This window comes from Pan troglodytes, chromosome 3 (genome assembly GCF_028858775.2).
Source record: "Pan troglodytes isolate AG18354 chromosome 3, NHGRI_mPanTro3-v2.0_pri, whole genome shotgun sequence".
In the NCBI taxonomy this organism is placed as follows: Eukaryota; Metazoa; Chordata; class Mammalia; order Primates; family Hominidae; genus Pan; species Pan troglodytes.
In genome coordinates, this window is record NC_072401.2 from 3354380 (window position 1) to 3380410 (window position 26031).

General features: G+C 47.2%; 1 protein-coding gene across 19 annotated transcripts in view; it reads left to right on the top strand.

Annotated features, from left to right (window-relative positions):
• Positions 1-20: 20 nt before the first annotated feature.
• GRK4 (G protein-coupled receptor kinase 4) overlaps positions 21-26031 on the top strand; it is a 74998-nt gene continuing 48987 nt past the window's right edge. For 10 of the 19 annotated variants that reach the window (XM_054682702.2, XM_054682705.2, XM_054682706.2 and 7 more), the window contains exons 1-3: positions 414-608; positions 20884-20979; positions 25433-25545. In XM_054682702.2, coding sequence (XP_054538677.1) covers positions 557-608; positions 20884-20979; positions 25433-25545 — 261 coding nt within the window. In that variant the 5' untranslated portion in view covers positions 414-556. The other 9 variants (XM_054682703.2, XM_001152305.8, XM_063808602.1 and 6 more) reach the window with 8 other exon arrangements.

Genomic DNA, 26031 nt, shown 5'->3' on the forward strand with positions numbered 1-26031 from the left:
CGCGCCGTGGCCCGCCGTGTACTCTTGGCGCAGGGCCTTCTGGGAGCTGTAGTGCCCCGGCCGCGGCGGCGAGGGGCGCTCCCTCTTCAGCTAAGCCGTTAGCGCCGAGCCCGCCCGGGAGCGGGTCGCCGGCCGCGGCGGGCGCCCCTGCCAGTGAGCCCCTGTCCGAAGTGGGCCACGGCATTGACTCGGGGCTGCCCGGGGCAGGGCACTGAGGAGGGAGTTGCGCGCGCGAGGTGAGGGCGATGGGGCCAAGAAGAACCGGGGCGATAGCGCGGCAGCGGTGACTGCTGGGACCCGCCGCGGTCGGGCTGCCCCCTCCCCTCGCCCTGACCGCTCCCCTGCTGGTGAGGGCCTGCGGAGGCGGCGGCGGCGGCGCCCTTGGTGGCAGTGGTGGCGGCGGCGGCGGCGGAGCAGCCCCCCGGGATCGTGTCCGGAGCTCGAGGAGCGGGTGGCGCCCGGCGAGCTATGCGCGGGGGCGGCGGCGTCTCCTCCTGTTCCGCCTCCTCAGTCTCATCGGTCTCGCAGAATCCGCCGGCGGCGGCGGCGCCAGGACATGGAGCTCGAGAACATCGTGGCCAACTCGCTGCTGCTGAAAGCGCGTCAAGGTGGGTGCGCGGCAGGCGCCCCCGACCCCCCCCCCCAGAGAACCCCCGAATCCCGGGGAACCCTGGCCCCCCTGAAGGAACCCGACATCCCCGGAGAACCCCGATGTTCCTGGAGAGCCCCGACACCTCCCATTGGGGGAACCCAGATCTGCACGGAGCCGGAGCCGGGGTCTGTGCAGTGTGGTCAGGCTGCCCGGGCCAGGTCCCCAGCCCCCATCGCCTGGCCCAGATGAGAGAAGTCTGCGCTTTGCTCTTCTTAGTCTTGCCCTGTGTCCTTGTCCTGTCCTCTCGGTGTGACCTCGGTGACAGTGTTGCTTCAGGATGCGGCAGGCAGTGTCCTGCTTGTGTTGGACAACCTGTCCCACCAAAAAAGAACGGCGTCTTCATGGTCTTAAGGGGGACAAAGAATAGCAGCCTGGGAACTACTCTGGGCGAGAACCTTCCGATAATGATTGTAGGGCAATGTTATTTTTAACATAGCTGCTTGGTTTTGAGGTTTGATCTGAGGCTCTATGGTGTGTCAAGTGTGCTTTAGCACGACGTGGTCACAGATGGACAAGTTGGCAAAAATTCAGCCTTTTATCATTATTAAAGTGAGGCAGAAATTTAAAAATAATAATAAGTACTGCATTCATTCACTCCAAGAAAAGAAAAAGCCAAGGCCCAGAATGTGGCAAGGCAAGGGTTAAAAAGAAAAGAAGAACACGTTTTCTTTTGCTTAGCAAGCTCACTTTAAGGACAGTTATAAGATAACGCTGATTCTGTTTGAGAAGTCGAATCCAAAGGAATAGGCTCCAGACACCCCCCTTCCAGAGCAGGGGTGAAGAAAAAAAAAAAAAAAGAGGACAAATGTCTGTGTTTAGCCAGTTCTTGGTTTTTTCTTTCGACGCAGCTACAAGGCTACCAGCTATGCAAGGCCACAAGTTATGCCAAGTCATCAGTTATGCTATAGATTATGTGACCTGTCATTATATGATTAACTGCCTTTGTTTTGCTTCTGTAAGTTTGCTTATAAAAATCCTGCTCAGTCTTTGTTCAAGGCTCAGCTTTTTGGATGTGAATCCACTGGGCTGGTGCGTACCTTAAAATAAATATCCTCCTGTTTTCACCCATGCTGGTCTCTCTAGTCCTCTGCATCCCGCCACAAAAGCATCAGTTGGTCCAGCTCTTCAGCGGGAGACCCCCACAATCCTCTGTGCAATCCTCTGTCTCGGACCTCATGTCTCCCTTGCCTGCGTCTCAAGAGAGCTGGCGATAGAGCCTCGGACCTCAAGTCCCCGTGCTAGCCACGGTAGTTCTTCACACCCCGTCACTCTTACGGAATTGCTGATTTCCTCTGTTTCCTTGCGTGATGGAGCAGCTCTGCTCGGACTGTGCTCCAGGACAGGGTAAATGCCGACTGAAGATGCCACAGCAGCCGGCGATGCATATTTAAAGGACAGTCTGGAGCCGAAGGTGGCGGCCACGCTTGTAGTCCCAGCTACTCTGGAAGCTGAGGTGGAAGGCTCACTTGGGCCCAGCAGAGTCCAGCCTGGGCAAAACACAGCAAGACCATCTCTTTAAAAAAGTCTAAAACAAAGACTTCATCTTCTCAGTATTTTTGTGCACCAACTCACACTATTTTGAATAGAAGAACTGAGAATGGGTGGGAAGAGAATGGGATATTTTTCCCTTAAGACAATCAGGGAGTCCCAGAGCAGTATGCGTTCTCAGCAGCCATTTTCAGTGGAGCATTTGACTGTGCCTCTTATCCCTCACTGTGAACTCCAAATAGGTTATGGAAGAGAATCATCCTTAGTGGAAGTCAGATTGAAGCTAAGCCAGTTTTCTTTTTACACTACCTTCCTATCTGCATGTAATTTACAAAAAGGAATTATACCAAGCCGCCTTCCTTATAATGCTGCAGAGATTAGATAATGAGATAAATATAAGTGCTCTATAAATGCTAAATAACATAAAACCAGATTCTGTCACAAAACCTAAGCCCACAGTGATAGTTTGAAAAATGAAAGTTTTGGCCGGGCACGGTGGCTCACAGCTGTAATCCCAGCACTTTTGGAGGCCGAGGCGGGCGGATCACAAGGTCAGGAGATTGAGACCATCCTGGCTAACATGGTGAAACCCTGTCTCTACTAAAAATACAAAAATTAGCCGGGCGTGGTGGCTGGCGCCTGTAGTCCCAGCTTACATGGGAGGCTGAGGCAGGAGAATGGCGTGAACCCTGGAGGCAGAGCTTGCAGTGAGCCAAGATTGTGCCACTGCACTCCAGCCTGAGTGACAGAGCAAGACTCCATCTCAAAAAAAAAAAAAAGAAAGTTTTAATTTTTTCCCTGAAATATCTCATATTAACTTCACAGTAGTGTGATTATGAGGCCTGTCCCCATTGAGTGAGAGTATTTGCTCCTGTGGTCAGAAAGCGTCATTATGTATAGCTTGATTAATGGTTAGAGAAGTTGAATATATAATATTAGAAATACATGGATACATGCTGAGTATTGGTTATAATTTAGGGCTTTTCCCCAAGTTGATGACTGTGTTTGTTACTTTAAAGTATCTCCCAGGAAGTACCAGGAGGTGTCTTCTTGGACACATAACTTCATGGACAGCTCCTTGTTTAGCTTCACTGGCTCATATACTAGAAAATTAACCTTTGAAATGAATGAACGTAGCACAAGAGTTATATTCTGGTCCTGAGAAGCGCAATGTTGATTTAATATTATTAGTGAGTCCAGTCATTTCCTGGATTTATTTCAAATAGAATCAGTCAGTCTCAATCCCCCCTCCCTCTCTGGTCCCTGCTATGGTCTGAATATTTGTGTTCCCCCAAAATTCTTATGTTGAAATCTTCACTACGAAGGGGATGGAATTAGGAGGTGGGGCATTTGGGAGGTGATTGGGTCATGAGAGTGGAACCCTCATGAATGGTATTAGTGCCTTTATAAAAGAAACTAGAGAGACACCCCTCATTCCTTCTACCATGTGAAGGACACAGAAAGAAGGTGCCAGCTATGAATCAGAAAGTGGGCCCTCACCAGACACCAAATCTGTCTTGATCTTGGACTTTTTAGCTTCCAGAACTGTGAGAAATATATTTCTGCAATTTATAAGCTACTCAGTTTATAGTATTCTGTTAGAGCAGCTTGAACAGACTAAGATGGTCTAAACAGAAGATTGTTAGAGCCTTTTCCTTTCAGGAATGTTGGCAGATGATGCTGCACTGAAAGCGTTTGTGTGTCACTCTGCCAGGGACACGAAGGAAGTGTGAAATGATCATATTGGTTTGGTCTTATTTTGTTTCGTTTTGTTTTGAGACAGAGTCTCACTCTGTCGCCCAGGCTGGAGTGCAGTGGTATGATCTCAGCTCATTGCAACCTCTGCCTCCTGGGTTCAAGTGATTCTCTTGCCTCAGCCTCCCAAGTAGCTGGGACTACAGGCACTCACCATTCCCGGCTAATTTTTTGTATTTTTAGTAGAGACAAGGTTTTGCCATGTTGGCCAGGCTAGTCTTGAACTCCTGACCTCAAGTGATTCGCCCACCTCAGCCTCCCAAAGTGCTGGGATTACAGGCATGAGCCACTGCACCCAGCCCGTATTGGGTTTTTGTTGGTGTTTTGTTTTATTTTTTTTTCCTTGATATAATTCATAGGTTCATAGATCATATTGTTAATAAATATAAAAACAATTTTTTTTTTGAGGCGTTGTTTTGCTCTTGTTGCCCAGGCTGGAGTGCAATGGCGCAATCGCGATCTCGGCTCACTGCAACCTCTGCCTCCCGGGTTCAAGAAATTCTCCTGCCTCAGTCTCCCGAGTAGCCGGGATTACAGACATGCACCATTATGCCTGGCTAATTTTGTATTTTTAGTAGAGACGGGGGTTTCTCCATGTTGGTCAGGCTGGTCTCGAACTCCCGATCACAGGTGATCCACCCGCCTCAGCCTCCCAAAGTACTGGGATTACAGGCGTGAGCCACTGTGCCCGGCCTGTTTTTGTTTTTTTTTTTTAATTTAGGATTTTTTCCCTGTATAATATTATTTGTTAAGCAACTTATTATGTTTTAAATAAGCTTAAATTATTTCACATCATACTTCTGAGGAGACTTTAACACCGTCTTATCTCTTGGAGAAATTGAAAACAAATGCAGAGAGGAATATGTAATACATGCATTTAATGTGGGTTTTGGTCTTATATATTGCAATTCTGTTCTGATTTCAGGCTGCGGTGTTATTGAGCAGTTTCTTTAACACCTGCAGCATGGTTAATATACCTGTTATTATTAATGTTGTCTCTTACTGAGGCTTCCTCCCTAGAACTTTTGCTAACTTAAGCAAATAGGAAATTTATGGAGAAGGTATTGGGTAGCTCAAAGAATCAAAGTAAGAACCTAATAATCAGTCTGGAAAGAACAGGAGCTGGGACTCATTCATTCATGCATGCATTCATTTGGCAGATGTGTGCTCAGAATGTTCCAGGTGCTGTTCCTATAGCAATAAACACTATGTTCAGAAATTCCTGCCATTCTGGAGACCACATTCTTACAGGGGAGGCAGTCTCGAGACACATAAATAAGACATGTGGCATATTAGCAAGCAGTGAGTGCCACGGGAGACTGCAGCAGGGATGGGGGTAGGAAGCGCCCAGGTGGCATTGGTAGTTGCAGTTTCGGATGGTTTTAGATGGGGGGCTGCTGATTGATAATCAGGTCTCCACGGTCACTCCTGTGACAGAGCAGGTATCTTTTTATTTTATTTATCTGATTTTGCCTCATGAATTTCAGATTCTTAATCCTGGGAGAGAGCAGCAATTGGCTGGCTTGGCTCTGGCCCCCTTCCTGCATCCGTGGCTAAGGGGGAATCAGGCAGCTGGACTGACAGTCCCACCAAGACATACACCATCGGGGAGAAGTAAGGGAAGGGCTGCAGAAGAAACCAACAAAGGGCCATTGCAAAGGCCTGTTTACATGACATAGTAAGCAGGCATAGGCCATATGCGCTAGGGCCAGAGGGGTAGCTAGGAGAACGGAGAGGAAAGAAGAGATCAGAGAGATGCTGAAGGTAGAAGACACTGGATAGAGGAGCGATTGCAGAGAATCCTCAAAGTTGCCTTTGAAATTCCCTAGCTGAGGAAATTAAAAGACTGCTCTTTCTAGTCTTGAATTCCTGACCTCAAATGATCCACCCGCCTTGCCCTTCCAAATTGTTGGGATTCCAGGTGTGAGCCACTGTGCCTGGCCAAATTTTCTTTTCTTTTCTTTTCTTTTCTTTTTTTTTTTTTTTAAGAGAGTTTCGCTCTTGTTGCCCAGGCTGGAGTGCAATGGCACAATCTCGGCTCACCGCAACCTCCGCCTCCTGGGTTCAAGCGATTCTCCTGCCTCAGCCTCCCAAGTAGCTGGGATTACAGGCATGCAGTACCACGCCCGGCTAATTTTGTATTTTTAGTAAAGATGGGGTTTTTCCATGTTGGTCAGGCTGGTCTCGAACTCCCAACCTCAGGTGATCCGCCCACCTCGGCCTCCCAAAGTGCTAGGATTTACAGGCGTGAGCCACGGTGCCCAGCCTTTTTTCTTTTTTAGAGACAGGGTCTCACTCTGTTGCCCTGCTGGAGTGCAGGTGGGGAAATCATAGCTACTGAAGCCTCAAAGCCTTGAACTCCGGGGCCAAGCAGTCCTCCTGTCTCAGACTCCCAAGTGGCTGGGACCACAGGCATGCACTGCCATGCACAGATAATTTTGTGGTTTTTGTGGAGATGGGGTCTCACTATGTTGCCCAGGCTAGTCTGGAACCCCTGGACTCAAGTGATCCTACCCTTCCACTTCAGCCTCCCAAAGTGCTTGGATTACAGGGTGAACCACTACACCCGGCCTATTAGAATTTTCAACAGCATGTAAGATCAAGTTTTCTAGAAAGAGTTATAAACTTACTATTTCTTATCTGTCAGATATTTGAAGTAATCTATGTAGTAGTCAGCCAAATTATTTCTCTGCCAACAAAAGGTTACCCCATTTTCCCTAAGCAATAATGTCTACCGTCTGTTACTATCATTATGGTACAGCTAATTTGGGATGCTATCAATCAGCCAGGTTATTAGCAACCAGGTCAGTTTGGTTTTCTTATATTTTCTACTTTGTCTATCTAGATTATAATGGCTTTAAATCAGGATTTTTATTTCTTGGTCAGTGAACCAAATATTGGGTTTAGTGGCTTTATGCTACTTTAGGACCAAAAATATCTATACCACTGATACTATAAAATAATATTCTTGGCCAGGCACGGTGGCTCATGCCTGTAATCCCAGCACTTTGGGAGGCCAAGGCGGGCGGATCACGAGGTCCAGGTATCGAGACCATCCTGGCCAACATGGTGAAACCCCGTCTCTACTAAAAATACAAAAGTTAGCCAGGCATGGTGGCGCGAGCCTGTAGTCCGAGCTACTCGGGAGGCTGAGGCGGGAGAATCACTTGAACCTGGGAGGTGGAGGTTGCAGTGAGCCGAGATTGTGCCACTGCACTCCAACCTGGCAACAGGGTGAGACTCCATCTCAAAAAAAAAAAAAAAAAAGAATGTTATTTTTTTTTTGGGGGGACAGAGTCTCGCTCTGTCGCCCAGGCTGGAGTGTAGTGGCGTGATCTCAGCTCACTGCAAGCTCTGCCTCCCAGGTTCACGCCATTCTCCTGTCTCAGCCTCCCCAGCAGCTGGGACTACAGGCACACGCCACCACGCCTGGCTAATTTTTTTGCATTTTTAGTAGAGATGGAGTTTCACCGTGTTGGCCAGGATGGTCTCGATCTCCTGACCTTGTGATCTGCCCGCCTCGGCCTCCCAAAGTGCTGGGATTACAGGTGTGAGCCACCGCGCCTGGCCAAAAGAATGTTCTTGAGCTTTATATTTTGACCCAAATTAGGCAATAGTTACCTTAAAGAAAAATGATACAGTCAAAATCATTTTGGCTTTATTAAAGCTCCTCAAAAAACTCTAGAATTAGGGCTTTCTTAAGTTACTTTTTAGCAGAAACATTTACGGTATTTTGTACATATGTGTGCAAAGTCGCTTATTAACATTTATGTCATGGTCATAAAGACTAATTTGGTAACAATATTCAGTCTCCAGTAAATATGTGGTTAATTGTTATGCAAATTACTTCCAAAATACAAATTAATAGTCTCATGTTACATTTTTGTGCTTTGCTACCTTTACCTCAAACAAAATAATCTGTAGGATTCTTCATGCTTGTTTCAGCACCTTTTGCCCAGCTTTGCTTGCTTCATTGGCCAGAGGACTGTCAGCACCTCATGAAGCCCTTTATATGCTTCTCTGAGGTCATTTGCATAATGTTGTGGCCTATAGTAGGTTCTCAATAAATACCTGATGGATGAATGAATGAATAAGGACGAGGAAATGAACACGCTAGGTATGCCTGGATCTGAAGCAGAAGTGGCCCAAAAATGCAAGGAAAAGAAACTTGGCAGGAATAGCAGGAAGAAGAAAGGGGGGAGGACAGTATTGTGTGAGTTTGCTAGGGCTGTGTAACAAAGTGATACAAACCTGATGTCTCCCGCAACAGACATTTATTGTCTCACAGTCTTGGAGGCCGGAGTGCAAGATCAAGTTGTGAGTGGAACTGGTTCCTTCTGTGGGCTGTGAGGAAGAATCTGTCGCAGGCCTCTCTCCCAGCCTCTGCTGACTCGCTGGCAGTCTCTGGTGTCCCCTGGCTTGGAGGTGCATCATTCTGATCTGTCTTCATCTTCACGTGGCGTGCCCTCTGTGGGCGTGTCTGTGTCCAATTTTCCATTTTTATAAGGATACCAATCATGTTGGATTAGGGCCCACCCTAATGACCTAATTTTAACTTAATTGTCTCTATAAAGACCCTATCTCCAAATAAGATCACTGTCTGAGGGTTAGGGGCTAACTGGGGAATAGAACTCTAACATACGTTTTTTAGGGTGGGACGAATTCAACCTGTAACATGTACCTCTGAAACAGATGAAGGCAGCCCATAGAGGGGATCCCTGGGCCTTCAAACACTGTGGCCCCACTTTACTGCCTGCTTTTGGGGACCTCAAAAACTTAAGAGGAATCCTCTGACAGTTTTCACCCCAGTATGCTGCCCAGACTTTAGTGTCTGTGGATGGTCCTCCTTTGAAATGCCTGTGGCCCTGCCGACCACCGTTGACCTCGCCATGGCCCCACGACTCATCATGCTCTGCCTGGTTCTTCACCTTCTGGCCTCCTTGTCTTTATGTAGTATCGACAGCATAGCTGGCCCACCTTTGAGTATGACCGGGCCCGGGCCAAACAGCGGGGGCGTGGAACCAGACTGCTGTGCTGTGCCAGTGGAGACTTTTGGAACTGAGGACAGCTGAATGAGAGGTAGAGTGGTGCTAGGGTTCACCAGCACGTGTGCCCCAAACCTGCGGGGAGGGCCCCTTTCTTCTGTCTCTCTCTTTAACCTGTGTCACTCTGTCCCTTAGACCAAGCCAGGGGACCTTTTGTAGCTGCAGTGTGCAGTGTGTGCTTCATGCCCCACCAGGTCTAGTCATATGTGGCGGGGGCGGAGGGGGAGTCCTGTGTTGAGAGGTGCACAGTGTGTGCACCGCTGTGTGTGTTTGTTATTTACTCTTAAAAAAATTTTTTTTTGAGACAGGGTCTCACTCTGTCACCCAGGCTGGAGTGCAGCGGCACGATCTCGGTTCTCTGCAGTCTCCACCTCCCGGGCTCGAGCAATTCTCCTGCCTCAGCGTCCCGAGTAGCTAAGACTACAGGTGTACACCGCCATCCCCAGCTAATGTTTGTATTTTTTGTAGAGATGGGGTTTCACCATGTTGCCCAGGCTGGTTTTAAACTCCTGAACCCAAGTGATCTGCCCAACTTAGCCTCACAAAGTGCTGGGATTACAGGTGTGAGCCACTGCACCTGGCCTTGTTATTTACTCTTCAAACAAGTGTGGGATCAGTTAGATGCCGGGTGCTGAGTCCTCACCTCCACCACCTCACCAAAGCCACCCTTGCCACATCCCAGGCATCAGTTCTTGGTGCTTGTCTCGCTGCTCCCGTGGGCTGCACTGACGTGGCACATCATGCTTTCTTCCGTGAGCGTGTTCTGCATCATCACCCTTCCTGTTCCGCTGCTTGCCTCAGATGGCTTGGCTGGTCCCCCCTTATCTTCTAGATCTTTTAATACCAAATGTCCCCTGTCTTTGTCCAGGGGCTTCTCGCCTTCTCTATCCACACTTATTCCCTTGTGATCTTGTGGTACTATGGCTTGAAAGAAGCTCCTGTCACCAGTTCACGCCTGCAGGCTGGGCCTCTCCACTCAACTTGCAGCTCACTGTGCTCCTGCCTACCTGACATCGCTGTATGGAAGCCTCATTGGTACGAGAAAGAGCCTGTACCAGACCCCAAATACTCAACCCCAGCACCCCGATGTTTCCATCTGCACCTCAGTTAATGCTCATGTAGCTGCACTTGACTTACTGACACCCCCACACTCAATCCTTGGACAGAGTGTTCAGCCCTCAACTCAAAACGCATCAGAATCCGACCTTTTCTCACCTCCTCCACTGCTGTCACTTGGCTCAAGCCGTCAGCATCTCACCTGGAACACCATGGTCAGCTTCTGCCTTTTCCCCCTGACAGCGCATTCTCAGCACAGCAGCCAGAGTGGTCCTATTAAAATTTAAGCCAGATTGTGTCGGCCCCTCCTCTGAACTCTCTTCATGGCTTCCCAGACAGCTCAGAGTGAAAGCCGTAGTCTCTGCAGTGGCCTTAAGACCGCCGCCCCAACCTCATCCGCCCTCTCTCACTCTGCCTCCACACGGTTTCCTCTGTCTCTTGAGAATTTTTTCTTACGGGGCTTGTTCTCTCACCTGAGGAATTTCCTGACCACTACCCCTTCCCTCATTCACTCTTTTTTTCCTTGGAGACAGGGTCTCGCTATGTTGCCCAGGCTGGCCTTGGACTCCTGGGCTCAAGCGAGCCCACCTAAGCCTCCCTAGTAGCCGGGATTATAGATACACACCACCACACCCGGCTCTCATTTACTCTTTATTTTTCTTCCTTTATTTTTTCCCATAGCACTTATTATTATCTCATATACTGTATATTTTACTTGTACTTTGTTCGTCGGGCTTTCTCCCTAAAATTAAGCTTTATAAGAGGAGGAAGTTTTATTTGCTTTGCTCACTGCTGTATTTTTCATGCCTAGAACAGTTCCTGGCACACATTAGATGCTCAGTAAATATTTGTTGAATGAATGAATGAATGTATGAATAGTAGTTAAGATCATGGGCTTTGGAGCCAGCCAGACCTGGGCTTTATATCTCAGTGCCCTCTTTATACTATCTCAACGACGGTGCCAGTTACTTCAGTTTCACTCAAAAACGGTTTATTGTGTGCCAGGCACTAAGCTTGGCTCTAGGGATACAGGGATGAATAAAAACAGATGAATATCTCCTTCTGAGAAGCTGACAGTCATGGAGGAAAGTACTTAGCTCAGGTAATGTGGAGGATCAGACAGGAGGGCTTTATGGTCCAACCCTGGAAGTGGGTACACCCGTTTTTGGTTGTTTTTTATTCCGATAGTTTTGGGGAAACAGGTGGTGTTCTGGTTGCCTGGAAAAGTTCTCTAATGGTGATTTCTGAAATTTTGGTGCACCTGTCACCCGAGTGGTACACCTGTTTTATACATTGCTCCGTCACATGGCCACTTTTAACTGCAAAGGGGGCCGAGCCACAGAAGTACTAGCTGGGCAGCCACTTCCTGGCAACGACTCTGCATAATGGGAGTGCGTCTTGAGTCGGCATAGGACAGCTGGCTCTCTGTGCCATGTCTGCCCTCTAGCCACCAAATATCCATGCACAGCCTTCTTCCCTTACAGGTATCCTAATCTCCCTTCCAAGACCAGAATGAGGCCGGGCGTGGTGGCTCACGCCTGTAATCCCAGCACTTTGGGAGGCTGAGGCAGATGGATCATGAGGTCAGGAGATCGAGACCATCCTGGCCAACATGGTGAAACCGTGTCTCTACCAAAAATACAAAAATTAGCTGGGCATGGTTGCGTGCACCTGTAGTCCCAGCTACTTGGGAGGCTGAGGCAGGAGAATCGCTTGAACCTGGGAGGTGGAGGTTGCAGTGAGCCAAGATCACGCCACTGCATTCCAGCCTGGCGACAGAGCGAGACTCTGTCTCAAAAAAAGACCAGAAAGACCTCTGCTCTGTTTCCTCCATGAGGGCCAGACGTGGCTCCTCAGGATTCTGCAGCCTACATAAAGAACCAAATGATCTTCCCTCCTCATACCTAATATACCGTGGGGGAGCAGAGGCAGGGTGACTATTGTAGAAATTCCCTTTTAGAAAAGGAGGAGCAGGGAGCCCTCAGTAGACACTGGCCCGTCAGCAAAAGGGCCCTGTGCGGGTGGGGAACATTCCTTGATTAGCGCCCAGTTCTGCCCTCACCTGTGTTCACTGTGTCCCATGGCTCCACCCCCAGGACATTTTCCTCCTTGAGCCGGCTAACATGGACAGACAGATGATACCTCCACAGGTTTCTGGAGCAGTGCAGAGCTTTGCAGACCCACTTCTACGGATTTAAGTTTGTGGGCTTGAAGGTTGTTTCAAGGCACAAGCAGTTCAAGGCTGTCTTCATCCTGGATCCAAGTTCTTCAGCACTATACTTCTCTCAGAAACATAGTCAGCTTTTGATCTTGTTAAGCTAAATTTATAGGTGGCCATTGGTTTGTACTGAGCCCCTATACTAGGCCCCAAAAATCAAACCAAAATGGAGTCAGTCCTGCTAAAGTTCCCTGTCACCATGCTGAAAGTTGTTTGACCTTCGGAGAAATCAGGAGAGATATATGGTAGCCAAATCCCCAAACAGGCTGGTTTTAGCCAGCATGATAAGGAGGTCCCCTCTGCTTCAACCTTTGCAAGGGGCAAGGAGCAAGGGAAGTAACTCTGAAAGGACTAGTCTGCTTTTTGTTCTCTGTGTCTGCTTGCTTCAGCCCTTTTCTGCCTATAAAACCAAACTCCTCTGTTTAGCTCATTGAAACACTCATTGTTTTCTTTCTCTTTCTCTCTTTCTCTCTCTTTCCCTCCCTCCCTCCTTCCCTTCTTCCTTGTTTTTTTTTCCTCTCTTTCACAGGCTCTTGTCTGTTGCTCAGGCTGGAATGCAGTGGCTCAGTCACGGCTCACTGCAGCCTTGACCTCCTAGGCTCCAGTGATCCTCCCACCTCAGCCTCCTGAGTAGCTGGGACTACAGGTGCACACTACCATGCCTGACTAATTTTTTTTTGTAGAGATGGGGTCTCACTATGTTGCCCAGGCTGCATTCTGTTTTTTAGAAGGAGGTGTTGCCCAATTCCAGCATTGCAAATAAAAGCCAACTAGATTCCAACTTGAAATTTGATGTAATTTTGTCCTTTGATGATATGTTTACTTCCAGCCAGTTCCATGTGCCAGTAGTTGCACCCACCATTCTTTCCTAGACACATTCTCAAGCTTGAATTTCCTTTCTTTCTTTCTTTCTTTCTTTCTTTCTTCTTTTTTTGTTTGATACAGAGTTTTGCTCTTGTTGCCCAGGCTGGAGTGCAACGGCACGATCTCAGCTCACCACAACCTCCGCTTCCAGGTTCAAGTGATTCTCCCGCCTCAGCCTCCCAAGTAGCTGGGATTGCAGGCACATGACACCACATCCGGCTAATTTTGTATTTTTAATAGAGACAGGGTTCCTCCATGTTGGTCAGGCTGGTCTCGAACTGCCGACCTCAGGTGATCTGTCCACCCCGGCCTCCCAAAGTGCTGGGATGACAGGCGCGAGCCACCGCACCCGGCCGAATTTTCTTTCTTTCAAGTCTCTACTCCCCAGATTAGTTGGGGGCTGTCTTGAGGCAGCAGTATGGGCGGGAAAACCACACCCCTGATCTGCTTGTTGCACAGAGGTGAGTTTTTATCTGCTTTTGTCCTTCAAAGCCTTTTCCAGTCTTATTTTCCACTGTTTGGGGGTCCAGGAACAGGCGGCCTTTCATACTCTCTAAAGGCCCAAATTTCTGGTCTGTTTGCACTTTTTTTAAATTGCTGCTTACAAAGCCAGCAATTCTTGCTTGAGCTCCCTTCCCCAGCAAAATACCTTCCTCAGTGTGATGAGTAACAGCGCATACTACTGCTGTTTGACCTGTTTGCTAGAGCGTGGGGCTCTCTAAGCACTTGGTCTGTGTGTGCTGCCTCTTGAGTTATCATCACAGACAACACTGAACTAAATGTGTTGCTGCTACTGAATAACGCAGAGCTCCGGCTGCTACACCTACTGCTAGACCATCCGTTTACCCAGGGTTTTTTATTGGGTTAATATTTCCCTCTAGATACTGACATCTGTATCAGTTAAACTGATACTTGCTGCTGTAACAGGTAAACCTTAAAATCTCTGTTGTTTGTGGAGCAATGAGAATAGAATTTATTTTTCATTTCCATAAAAGCCATGTTGAGGGCGGTCAGGGAGGGAGTGGGTGAGTAGACTGTGCTTCGTGCAGTCATTGAGGATTCCAGGCTGGCGGAAGTTCTGAGTCATCAGCACATGGCTCCCAAGATCCTCCTGTGGATCTCGGTCCATCTACCAAACAAAGAAGCGAGAGAGCAGAGAACCATGTGGCAGATTCTTCCAGGCCAGGCGTGGAAGTGGCATAAACACTTCTGTCCCCATTCTGTTGTCCAGATCACAGTCAGATGGCCCCCCTCCCCACAGGGGACTGGGAAATGTCCCTCATTGGGCCGCCACTTCCCAGCAGCAGCTCTGTTGTGACTATTAGGAGTTCACTATATATTCTGATTACTAATCCCTTATCAGATATATAATGTGCAAATGTTTTCCCCCATTCCATGGGCTTATGAAGTTCATTTTGCCTATTTTTTCTTTTGTAACATGAGCCTTTGGTGTCCTGACTGTATCTCTTTTGACAATAAAATATTTTCCTTCTTTTTTACAGCTAAAATTGAGAATAAACTAGGTTTTATAGAAATTCCTAAAAGTCAGTTGCTGTATTAATCTATCCTAAAGATCCATATTGAGTGGGAAGAAAAAGGGAAAAAAACTTTCATCTTTAAAATTACTTTATGTAGAAGGTTCTTGGTTATCTCATAGACTGTGGCTTCACACATTAAGCTAATTGATAATATGCTAAGTTTTTAAGAATCTTTTAAAAACTTGGTCTGATAGGATTCTATAATTGAGCTAATCGATTCTATTGTCAATCTAAAAAAAGATATCAGAGAAAAATATCTCCGAATTTAATGAATGAATTAGGGAGTAAGCAAAGAGGATTATAATTTGGGATGCACAGCCATGGCGAGCCACAGGTGCACCCGAAAAGGGGAAAGGAAGAGGAAGCTTTTATTTGGCAGACAGGGAGAGGTTCACATAAGCTGCCTGGAAACAGAGTTCACTGGTTCCAGAGGCTCAAAATCGCAGTTGCCATCAGTTCTGTGGTGGAGATGCCACTAGGGGGCAGGTGTTCTTTCAAGAGCGTCTTATCTCAATTGCTGCCGTCCTAAAAAAGTCCAGGCCAGGCAAGGTGGCTCATGCTTGTAATCCCAGTCATTTGGGAGGCTGAGGCAGGAGGGTCGATTGGGCCCAGGGGTCTGAGACTAGCTTGGGCAACATGGCAAGATCTCTACAAAAGCTTTTTAAAAAAATAGCCATGTGTGGCCAGGCACAGTGGCTCATGCCTGTAATCCCAGCACTTTGGGAGGCCGAGGCAGGCGGATCATGAGGTCAGGAGATCGAGACCATCCTGGTTAACGTGGTGAAACACCGTCTGTAAATACAAAAAAATTAGCCAGGCATGGTGATGGGTGCCTATAGTCCCACCTACTTGGGAGGCTGAGGCAGGAGAATGGTGTGAACCCAGGAAGTGGAGCTTGCAGTGAGCCGAGATTGCGCCATTGCTCTCCAGCCTGGGCAACAGAACGAGACTCCCTCTCAAAAAAAAAAAAAAACAAAAAAAACCCCACAAATTACCTGGTGGGGCAGGCGCCTGCAATCCCAGCTATTCTGGAGGCTAAAGCGGGAGAATCACCTGAACCCAGGAGGTGGAGGTTGCAATCATCTGAGATGGTGCCACTGCACTCCAACCTGAGTGACAGAGGTGAGTGACAGAGGGAGACTCTGTCTCAAAAAAAAAAAAAAAGAGTGGCCAGGCACGGTGGCTCACGCCTGTAATCCCAGCACTTTGGGGATGCCGAGGCGGGTGGATCACCTGAGGTCAGGAGTTTGAGACCAGCCTGACCAACATGGAGAAACCCTGTCTCTACTAAAGATACAAAATTAGCCGGGCGTGGTGGCACATGCCTGTAATCCCAGCTACTCGGGAGGCTGAGCCAGGAGAATCGCTTGAACCCAGTAGGCGGAGGTTGTGGTGAGCCAAGATCACACCATTGCACTCCAGCCTGGGCAACAAGAGTGAAACTCCGTCCCCCTACCCCCCCCCAAAAAATATCCATATGTGGTGGTGCATGCTTGTGGTCCCAGCTGCTGAGGAGGCTGAGGTAGCTGGATCTCTTGAGTCCAGGAAGTCAAGGCTGCAGTGAGCCTTGCATTCTGCATTCTAGCCTGGGTGACAGAGCAAGACCCTATCTCAAAAAAGAAAAAAAATGGTCCAGTGTACCTGGTCTCAGAAATACCTGCATATGTGCCAAATGTAGGTTGTGAAAAGCATGAAATGCATGAAGGATGTGAAAGAATTTCTTGTGGGGTTATTTTAGACACTCCTCCTGATGGTTCTTATCTCAGACATGTAAGCAAGAACCCTTCTTTGTGCCTTCCCAGTTCCAAGTTTCTTTGGGTCTGACAAGAGTGCTTTCATCCTGTTAGGACCAGCTGCCTGACCCTCCACAGGGTACCCAGAGCCTGGACAGTGCCTGGCACACTGGACATGGACAGCAGATGTCTTCTGAATAAATAATTTGTTAGCCAGGATTCACAGTATGGAAAGATGACTGGGGCTGCCATGGCCACCCAGCCTCTCTGGAGCCTTCACTGCCTGGAGCTTGCTGGGAGTGGCAGCAGCCAGGATGAAGAGGAAAGCCTAGCACCTTGACTTGTTTCCCTCATCATCCAAGATGGGAACCCGGGAACCGGTCTTCAGTGGGAATCTTCTGTCGATGTAGGAAACATACCCTAAAGGGGAAGGGAAGGAACACTGAACCCCACTCATGGGCCTGGTACCTTTCTATACAAGTTATCCTATTTAATCTCCACAACAAGCCTACTAGATGCTGAGATCTCAATGTGCAAATACCCCAGAACAGCACCTAGATGAGGCACAGGGACTCACTGGAAGCCTTGTCTTCCTTGGGCCCATCTGTGAGAAGCAGAACAGCTCACCTCTTGCCTGACAGGCTAGTCCTGGGTAATGCATCCAGCCTACCTCTTGTTGCCACCCTACCCCACCGTCAGTGCCACGTACCCATGAACACAAACCCACTGGGGCTAAGCGGCTGTGCCACTGTCACAGGATCCTTAGGGTGTCACTTCACCAGCTGGAGACTTCTGTGGCCAGTGGTGGCTTTACTGGGCTTTACTGGGCTCCTTCCACCCACTTGGCCCACTGGGCTCCTTCCACCCACTTGGCCTGGCAGGCTGTGCTTGTCTTTCACTACTGGTCCAGATCCCATGCCTGCCAAGGGCAAGCCAGGTGCAGAGCAGCAAGTGTTGCATGAGCAAATGAGTGTGGGGTCTGGCCATTGGGCACAGCCAGGCATGCCAGCTGTGGCAGAGTGGGCAGCTCCAGGCACAGGTGCTGGTTACCTGCTGTGGCTGTGGCTAGACCAAGCGTACTGCAAGCAGCTGCCACTGTGGGTGCCAGGGAATGTGGTGGCGCCCAGAAGCTTGGAGACTTCAGGAACCACAGAGCTTCAAAGAGGGTGTCACAGCCTTGGCTGGGGGAGGTCCTAAGTCTCGGCTCACCAAGGGGCCACAGCTCTTATCTCCTCTCTTCTCTCTTTCTCATCACCCACAACGTGGTGAGTTGGGGGGTGTGCTTCAGCCTGTTTGTATTACAGCTCTTTCAGTCCTGCCATTCAGTGGGTCCCAAGTTCTTGTCCCATGTCCAGGAAGAATGAGGTACACAGACAACTGGAGGGTAAGCAAGGAGAAGAGGTGCTTTATTGAGTACAGCTCTCAGGAGACCCAAAATGGGTAGCTCCTTTCTGCAGGCAGATCATCCTGTCGTCTGTGCAGCCCTCAGAGGAGAGGAGACCTGGAGTGGGTAGCTCCTATCTGCAGGCAGGTTGTCCTGATGAGTATACAGCCCTCAGTGGAAAGGAGACCCACAGTGGGTAGCACCTCTCTGCAGGCAGGTTGTCCTGTTTTCTGCCCAAGTCTGGCTGAGTCTGGGGTTTTTATAAGCTTCAGAAGGGAGGAAGTGCAGGCTGATTGGTCTGTGGGCGGGCCCAGAAAAACCACCATAAGTTCTCACTCCAGTCTGCAGAACTGGCAGCCCAGCCGTCAGGCTTCAGTCTATCCCTGGCTTGAAGGTGAGGTTTCACTGGGGACCCTGCCCCTTTCTACCCAGGAGCCTGTCTGCCTCCTGCCCTTGTTCATGGTGCCCTGGCTGTTTGTGTGCCCTGGCCTGCACTGAGCTGAACTCAGCCACGCCTTGGCCTCCCTGCCATGCTCATTGGTGTCCAAAGTCTGGAGGGGGCTGAGGCGGCAGGTGGCTGGTGTGTCAGCACCGCCCCTATCGTGCACACACCTGGCTGGGTTGCGACAGTGCCTGGGCTCAGCCACAACTTTGATCCAAAATTGGAGCAGGTGCCAGGAGCAGTGAGAGGCCAGTCAGTGGGAACAGGCACTTCTGAGCCTGCAGGGGCAGGGGGGCTTCCTGGGCTCCAGAGAGCACAGGGATGCCCAGGTCAGCAGCTGTGGCTGGGTGGCTGCAGCTGCTCCCAGTAGTGTGGGGCTCCTGCCCCACCAACCTGGAAGGGGGTGGGGCTCCCACCTGTTCCTGGCTTCCACCGGCACTGGCCACTGCTGCCAGCACCACCTCATCCAGGCCCTGCCTGCCTCGCTGCTTGGATCCTGGGAAGGTGGAAGCACTGGTTCTAAGCCTACAGGCAGTGTCAGGCTTAGGAAAGGAAGGACATAGCAGCCAGACTGCCATGTTTCTTGCTAGTTACTTGAGTAGTATAAAGTTGGGAGAAGCCAGGGACCAAGAGAAAGCAGAGATAGTGAAATATGAATAAGACCAAGAGGGACTTGTTCTCTGCTCAATGATTCAGCAGCTTGGGCACAGAAGCACCACTGAAGATGTAAGCCATGTCTCAGGACACTTGTAGATCATGCTTGTTTTCCACTTGTGGAATCTAGAGGGCAAAATACTGCATCAGGCAAGTGACAGCTCAGCTCTGTACTCCTTTAAGAGGTCAGATAAAAATGGCATATCCCAAAGAACAGTTCTTACTTCAACTGAAGGGAGAACCAGCAATAACCCTGAAAAAAATAACCCATAACCAAAGATGATAGCCTTTTTTCAGTGCCTACTGCTTCTCTGGAATGAGTGTCTGTGTTCTCTGTGAAGGGACAGGAGGAACAGGTCCCCCTTTCCCCACCCTTCAGTGGCATAGGACATGGCTGTCACTGACACAGCACTTGACATATTCTCTGGCATTGGCAGGTGGTTGTTACATGTTTATTAAATAAACAAATCTTAACAAAAAGGAAAAATGTGGACTGGATTTGAGGGGGAAGATTATGAGTCTAAGGTGAACATGTTGAACGCCAGGTGCTCTGGACATCTTGTGGTGTGGGACATGAGTCCAGAGCTCATGATCTCAGTTGAAATATTGAGTAGGGGGAGTAGAAGAGCAAAACTAAGGCTGAGGAAGAAGCTCTTGCATCTTTGGTGGTTTTCTTTTTTGCAGATATCAAGTCTGTATCTCTAGCCGAGCCTCTTCTGAGCTCATCCCAGTCTACCCATCTTCCAAATGTCTATCTTTTACAATTTTCCACACTCACCGTATTTATGCCCCAGAGCTCATCATCTCCCAAGGAAATGTGGCTTTTGCCCTGGTTTCCTAATTCTTCCAAATGGTCCTGGAGTCTTAGTCACCCAGCCTAAACCATTATGTTCTTCTGGATAAAATTCAGTAAAATTTTAGCTGCCCAGAAGGCTTGAGATTGAAGATGCTCATTTCTCTGAGTTGAATTAAAGAAAAAATGGTGCTTGTTTAAAAGATCTTTCTGAAGTATTATAGTGTAGCCTTTTCCATCATTCTGGTTTCACCATGGGATGCTCTTCTCCCAGCACTTGCCAAGACTCTGCCACTCACATCCTTCAGGCCTCTACCTAAATGTGACCCCTGTAGGGAGGTCTTCTCTGATCCTACTTTAGTCAAAACAGCACCTTCCACCTTTACCCTGCTTGATTTTGTTTCATATTTATCACTATATGATTAGCATTTTTTTCTTATCTCTTATCATTATCTGATTTGTGCACCTGTCTCCCTGTATTAGTCCATTTTCACACTGCTGTGAAGATACTACCTGAGACTGGGTAATTTATAAATAAAAGAGGTTTAATTGACTCACAGTTCTGCATGGCTAGAGGGGCCTCAGGAAACTTACAATCATGGTGAAAAGCGAAGGGGAAGCAAGGCATGTCTTACATGGTGGCAGGAGAGAGAGAGGGAGAGAGAGAGCACAAGGGAAACTGCCACTTTTAAAACCATCAGATCTCATGAGAACTCCCTCATTATCGCAGGACAGCGTGGGGAATCCGTCCCCACGATCCAATCACGGGACTCCCACCCGGTCCCTCCCTCGACATGTGGGTATTATAATTTGAGATGAGATTTGGGTGGGGACACAGAGCCAAACCATATCACTCCCTCACTTAGAATGCGAGGGAGGGACTTGGTCTTTTTTACCATCGTATGCCTAGTGCTTTGAAGGTTTTTGGTACATAGTAGATGCTCAATAAATATTTCTTTGATAAATACTTTTAAGCAGCCCTGAACAATATGTCATGTTAGATCTTGTTTACAGATTTGGAAACTGAGGCTCACCATGGCTTCTAAATGGCAGAGCTAGTGACAGATTGCATCCCTTGGGAATTTTATACTTCATCAAGCAGCTTTCCAGATAAGACAAATTATTATAAGCGTGTATTTTTATTCATGATAGGTACCCAAACCACTCAAACAGAAATGTTAAGATATATTGGTGGAAGTAGTTGTTATAATTGGATATTTCTGACTGTTAAAGGAAATTGCCTTTTTTCTCCCAAATTCAGGAGGATATGGCAAAAAAAGTGGTCGTAGTAAAAAATGGAGGGAGATACTGACACTGCCTCCTGTCAGCCAGTGCAGTGAGCTTAGACATTCCATTGGTGAGTAAATAGTGCCTACTAATGCTTGGATGGTACATCTGGCATGATACCATTCATTAGATGTTATTCTTTCTTGAGTTCCATGTTTGTTTCAAACATTTTATGATAAATTCTCCTTATATCTTCATCATTCCTCTCAGGAAAAAAAATCCTTTAGATTTTTTGATCTGCAGTTATAAAGTTGGCTGTTGACTTTTTCATTAAAAATATATATTTTTTATAGAGGTGGGGTCTCACCATGTTGCCCAGGCTGGTCTTAAACTCCTGAGCTCAAGCAATCTGCCCACCTTGGCCTCCCAAAGTGCTGGGATTACAGGTGTGAGCCACTATGCCCGGTGCCCATTAGAAACATTTTTTACAAGTAATATATATACTCATTGTTCTATACATTACTGAAGAAAAAGTAAAAATTCCTCTCCCTATGACCGAGCCAATTATTGTCTCTAGAAGAAACACTGTTAAGTATTGTTTAGTAGCCTTCCAGACAGTTTTCTATGCACGTTTTAAAAAATTATTGAGCCAGGCCGGGCGCGGTGGCTCACACCTGTAATCCCGGCACTTTGGGAGGCCGAGGTGGGCGGATCACGAGGTCAGGAGATCGAGACCACGGTGAAACCCCGTCTCTACTAAAAATACAAAAAAAATTAGCTGGGTGCGGTGACGGGTGTGTGTAATCCCAGCTGCTTGGGAGGCTGAGGCAGGAGAATGACGTGAAACCGGGAGGCGGAGCTTGCAGTGAGCCGAAATCACGCCACTGCACTCCAGCCTGGGGAACAGAGCAAGACTCTGTCTCAAAAAAAAAAAAAAAATTATTGAGCCAGGCATGGTGGCACATACCTGTAGGTGCAGCTACTTGGGAGGCTGAGGCAGGAGGATCCCTTGAGCCCAAGAGGTTGAGTCTAGCCTGGGCAACATAGTGAAACCTGTCTTGAGAAAAAAAAATAAATGAGGGAAAGAAAGAAAAAAGAAAAGAAAAATTTCTAATGATCTTCAGGAAAGGATTAGTCAAATAAAAATATGGTATATCAGTGTAACAGAATACTCTGCAACTGTAAAGAATGAGAGTTAGCTACAGGTCCTAACATGAGCCTAAGGAGTCAGATACAGAAGGCCGGGTGTGGTGGCTCATGCCCGTAATCCCAGCACTTTGGGAGACTGAGGTGGGCGGATCACGAGATCAGGAGATCGAGACCATCCTGGCTAACACGGGGAAACTCCGTCTCTACTAAAAATACAAAAAAATTAGCCGGGCGAGGTGGCGGGCGCCTGTAGTCCCAGCTACTTGGGAAGCTGAGGCAGGAGAATGGTGTGAACCCGGGGAGCTTGCAGTGAGCCGAGATCCCACCACTGCACTGCAGCCTGGGTGACAGAACAAGACTCCGTCTCAAAAAAAAAAAAAAAAAAAAAAGAAGTCAGATATAGAATCATGTCTATAGAGCAATCATAGCTGTATTTTTTAACAATAGAATTTTCAGTTCAAAGGGTACATGCATTTAAAATTTTGATATTGCTAAATCACCCCCAAAAAGATTGTATCAATTTACCTTTCTGTCAACAGTATGTAACAAATTTTCTTTGCCATGCCTTTGCTAATACTGGTTGTTATCAGTATTTTTAATATTTGCTAAACTGCAATTTGAAAAATGGTTTCTTTTCTCGATTATGGATGGGGTAGAACATTTCCATTTTTTTTCAATGTTTCCTTTTTCTTTTCTAGTTCATTTATAAAAGTTCTTTATATATAAAAGGTGTTATCCTTTTTTTTTTTTTTTTTTTTGAGACAGAGTCTCGCTCTGTCGCTAGGCTGGAGTGCAATGGCGTGATCTCGGCTCACTGCAAGCTCCGCCTCCCAGGTTCAAGTGATTCCCTGCCTCAGCCTCCCAAGTAGCTGGGACTACAGGTGCCCACCACCACGCCCGGCTAATTTTTGTATTTTTAGTAGAGACTAGGTTTCACCAGATTGGCCAGGGTGGTCTCAATTTCTTGCCCTTGTGATCCGCCCACCTCAGCCTCCCAAAGTGCTGGGATTACAGACCTGAGCCACCGCGCCTGGCCCTCAGTGTCTTTTTCTCATACAGAAGTTTTAGTATTTTTTTTTTTTGAGACGGAGTCTCGCTCTGTCGCCCAGGCTGGAGTGAAGTGGCATGATCTCGGCTCACTGCAAGCTCCGCCTCCCGGGTTCACGCCATTCTCCTGCCTCAGCCTCCCGAGTAGCTGGGAGTACAGGCACCCGCTACCACGCCCGGCTAATTTTTTGTATTTTTAGTAGAGACGGGGTTTCACCGTGTTAGCCAGGATGGTCTCGATCTCCTGACCTCGTGATCCGCCCGCCTCGGCCTCCCAAAGTGCTGGGATTACAGGCGTGAGCCACCCGCGCCCGGCCAGTTTTAGTATTTTTATAGAGACAAATATATCAGTCTTTTCCTGGTTAGCTTCTGAGCTTTGTGTTATCTGTAGGAAGGACACATTTATTCCAAGATTATTTTTACAAACCAATCCATCTTTCCTTTAGTACTTTTGCAGTTCCTTTTAAAGAAAGATGATGAAGTATTATATTTATCAAAATTAGTTTCAGGTGGTATAAAGGAGCTAGTATTTCCCTCATTGTTGTAACTCCCCCATTGTTTTAACTCCACTGAGTTTTTTAAATAACTGCTTCTTGAAGATATAATTCATATGCCATAAAACTTATCCATTTAAAGTATATAGTTCAATAGTTTTTAATATATTGAGTTGTGAAACCATCACCACAGTCAATTTGACAGCATTTTCAGCACCCCAGAAAGAAACGCCACACCCATTGGTAGCCACTCCTCACTCCTTCCTGCCCGCTACCTCCAGAGCTAGACAACTACAAATCCACTTTCTGTCTATGTCTTTGCCTGTTCCGGACATTTCGTATAAATGGGAATCATAAACTATGTGGTCTTTTGTGACAGGCTTTTTTTACGTAGCATAATGTTGTCAAAGTACTTCATCCTTTTTTTTGTTGGTGAATAATATTCCATTATATGGATATATCACATTTTATTTAGCCATTCATCAGTTAATAGACATTTGAGTTGTTTTCTACTTTTGCCTATTATGAATAATGCTGCTATGAATATTCATGTATTAGGCTTTTAAAAAATGATGATAAAATATACATAACAAAAATTACTGTTTGAAGTGTACAGTTCGGTGGCATTGAGTTGGATATTGCGTGGACATACCACATTTTGCTTATCTGTTCATCTGTTGATGGACATTGGGTTGTTCCAAGTTTTTGGCTGTGTGAATAGTGTTGCTGGGAACATTGGTGTGCAAATACCTGTTTGAGTCCGTGCTTTCACTTGTTTTGTGTATGTATTCAGAAGCAGAATTGTTGGCCAGGCGCAGTGGCTCACGGCTGTAATCCCAGCACTTTGGGAGGCTGAGGTGGGTGGATCACTTGAAGTCAGCAGTTCGAGACTAGCCTGGCCAACATGGTGAAACCTGTTTCTACTAAAATTACAAAAATTGGGCCAGGCGCCATGACTCATGCCGGTAATCTCAGCACTTTGGCAAGCCAAGGCAGGTGGATCATCTGAGGTCAGGAGTTTGAAACCAGCCTGGCCAACATAGTAAAACCACATCTCTACTAAAAATACAAAAATTACTTGGGTGTGGAGGCATGTGCCTGTAATCCAAGGTACTCAGGAGGCTGAGGCATGAGAATTGCTTGAACCCGGGAGGTAGAGGTTGCAGTGAGCTGAGATTACGCCACTGCACTCCAGCCTGGATGACAGAGTGAGACTCTGTCTCAAAAAAAAAAAAAAAAAAAAAAAGAAGTAGAATCATATGGTAATTCTGTGTTTAACTTTTTCTTTTTGAGGAACGCCAGACTCTTCCAAACCACTGCCCTGTGTTACATTCCCACTAGCAATGTGTTCAGTTGCTTCACATCTTTCCCAACGCTTTTGATTTTCCTCTTTATTTTTCATTTAATCTAATCCTAGTGGGTATGAAGTATCTTACTGTGTTTTGATTTGCATTTCTCTAATGAATAATGATGTTGAGCGTATTTTCATGTGCTTATGGGTCATTTGTAAACTTTTAGAGAAATGTCTGTTCAAATCTTTTATCCATTTTAAAAATTGGATTGTCTTTTTGTTGTTGAGGTATAAGATTTCTTTATATGTTCTAGATATTAGATGCTTAACAGATAAGCAGGAGAATCGCCTGAACCTGGGAGGCAGAGGTTGCAGTGAGCCGAGATTGTACCACTGCACTCCAGCCTGGGCAACAGAGGAGGGAGACTGTCTGAAAAAAACAAACAAACAAACAAAAACAACAACAACAAAAGATGCAAATAATACTGCAAATACTGTTTTTGACTTTTATTGTATCAAGTGAAAACTGTAAGGCTTAGAACAGCATGTGGTGGATTGTAATGATTCTATTTGTTTGCTTCTTATCCCTTTTCTTCACCCAGAAAAGGATTATAGCAGTCTTTGTGACAAGCAACCGATAGGAAGACTTCTCTTCAGGCAGTTCTGTGATACCAAACCCACTCTAAAGAGGCACATTGAATTCTTGGATGCAGTGGTGAGCAGTTTATCTCCATATTGAGCAACCACCCAATCTTATGCTTTTGAAAATGTAAAAACTTGGCCAGGCGCGGTAGCTCATGCTGTAATCCCAGCATTTTGGAAGGCTGAGGCGGGCGGATCATGAGGTCAGGAGATCGAGACCATCCTGACCAACACAGTGAAACCCGTCTCTACTAAAATACAAAAAGTTAGCCGGGCGTGGTGGCACGTGCCTGTAGTCCCAGCTACTTGGGAGGCTGAGGCAGGGGAATCACTTGAACCAGGAGGCGGAGGTTGCAGTGAGCCGAGATCGTGCCACTGCCTTCCAGCCTGGGCGACAGAGCAAGACTCCGTCTCAAAAAAAAAGAAAATGTAAAAACTAGACCTGGGCAATGATGTAGGAGTGGAGGGACTGGTTGTCTTGGTGTCATATTATCTTATTAGGACAGAAATCCCTTTAGTCTGATGTGGTATTTTGTGTAGAATTACATCTCAAGTGTTG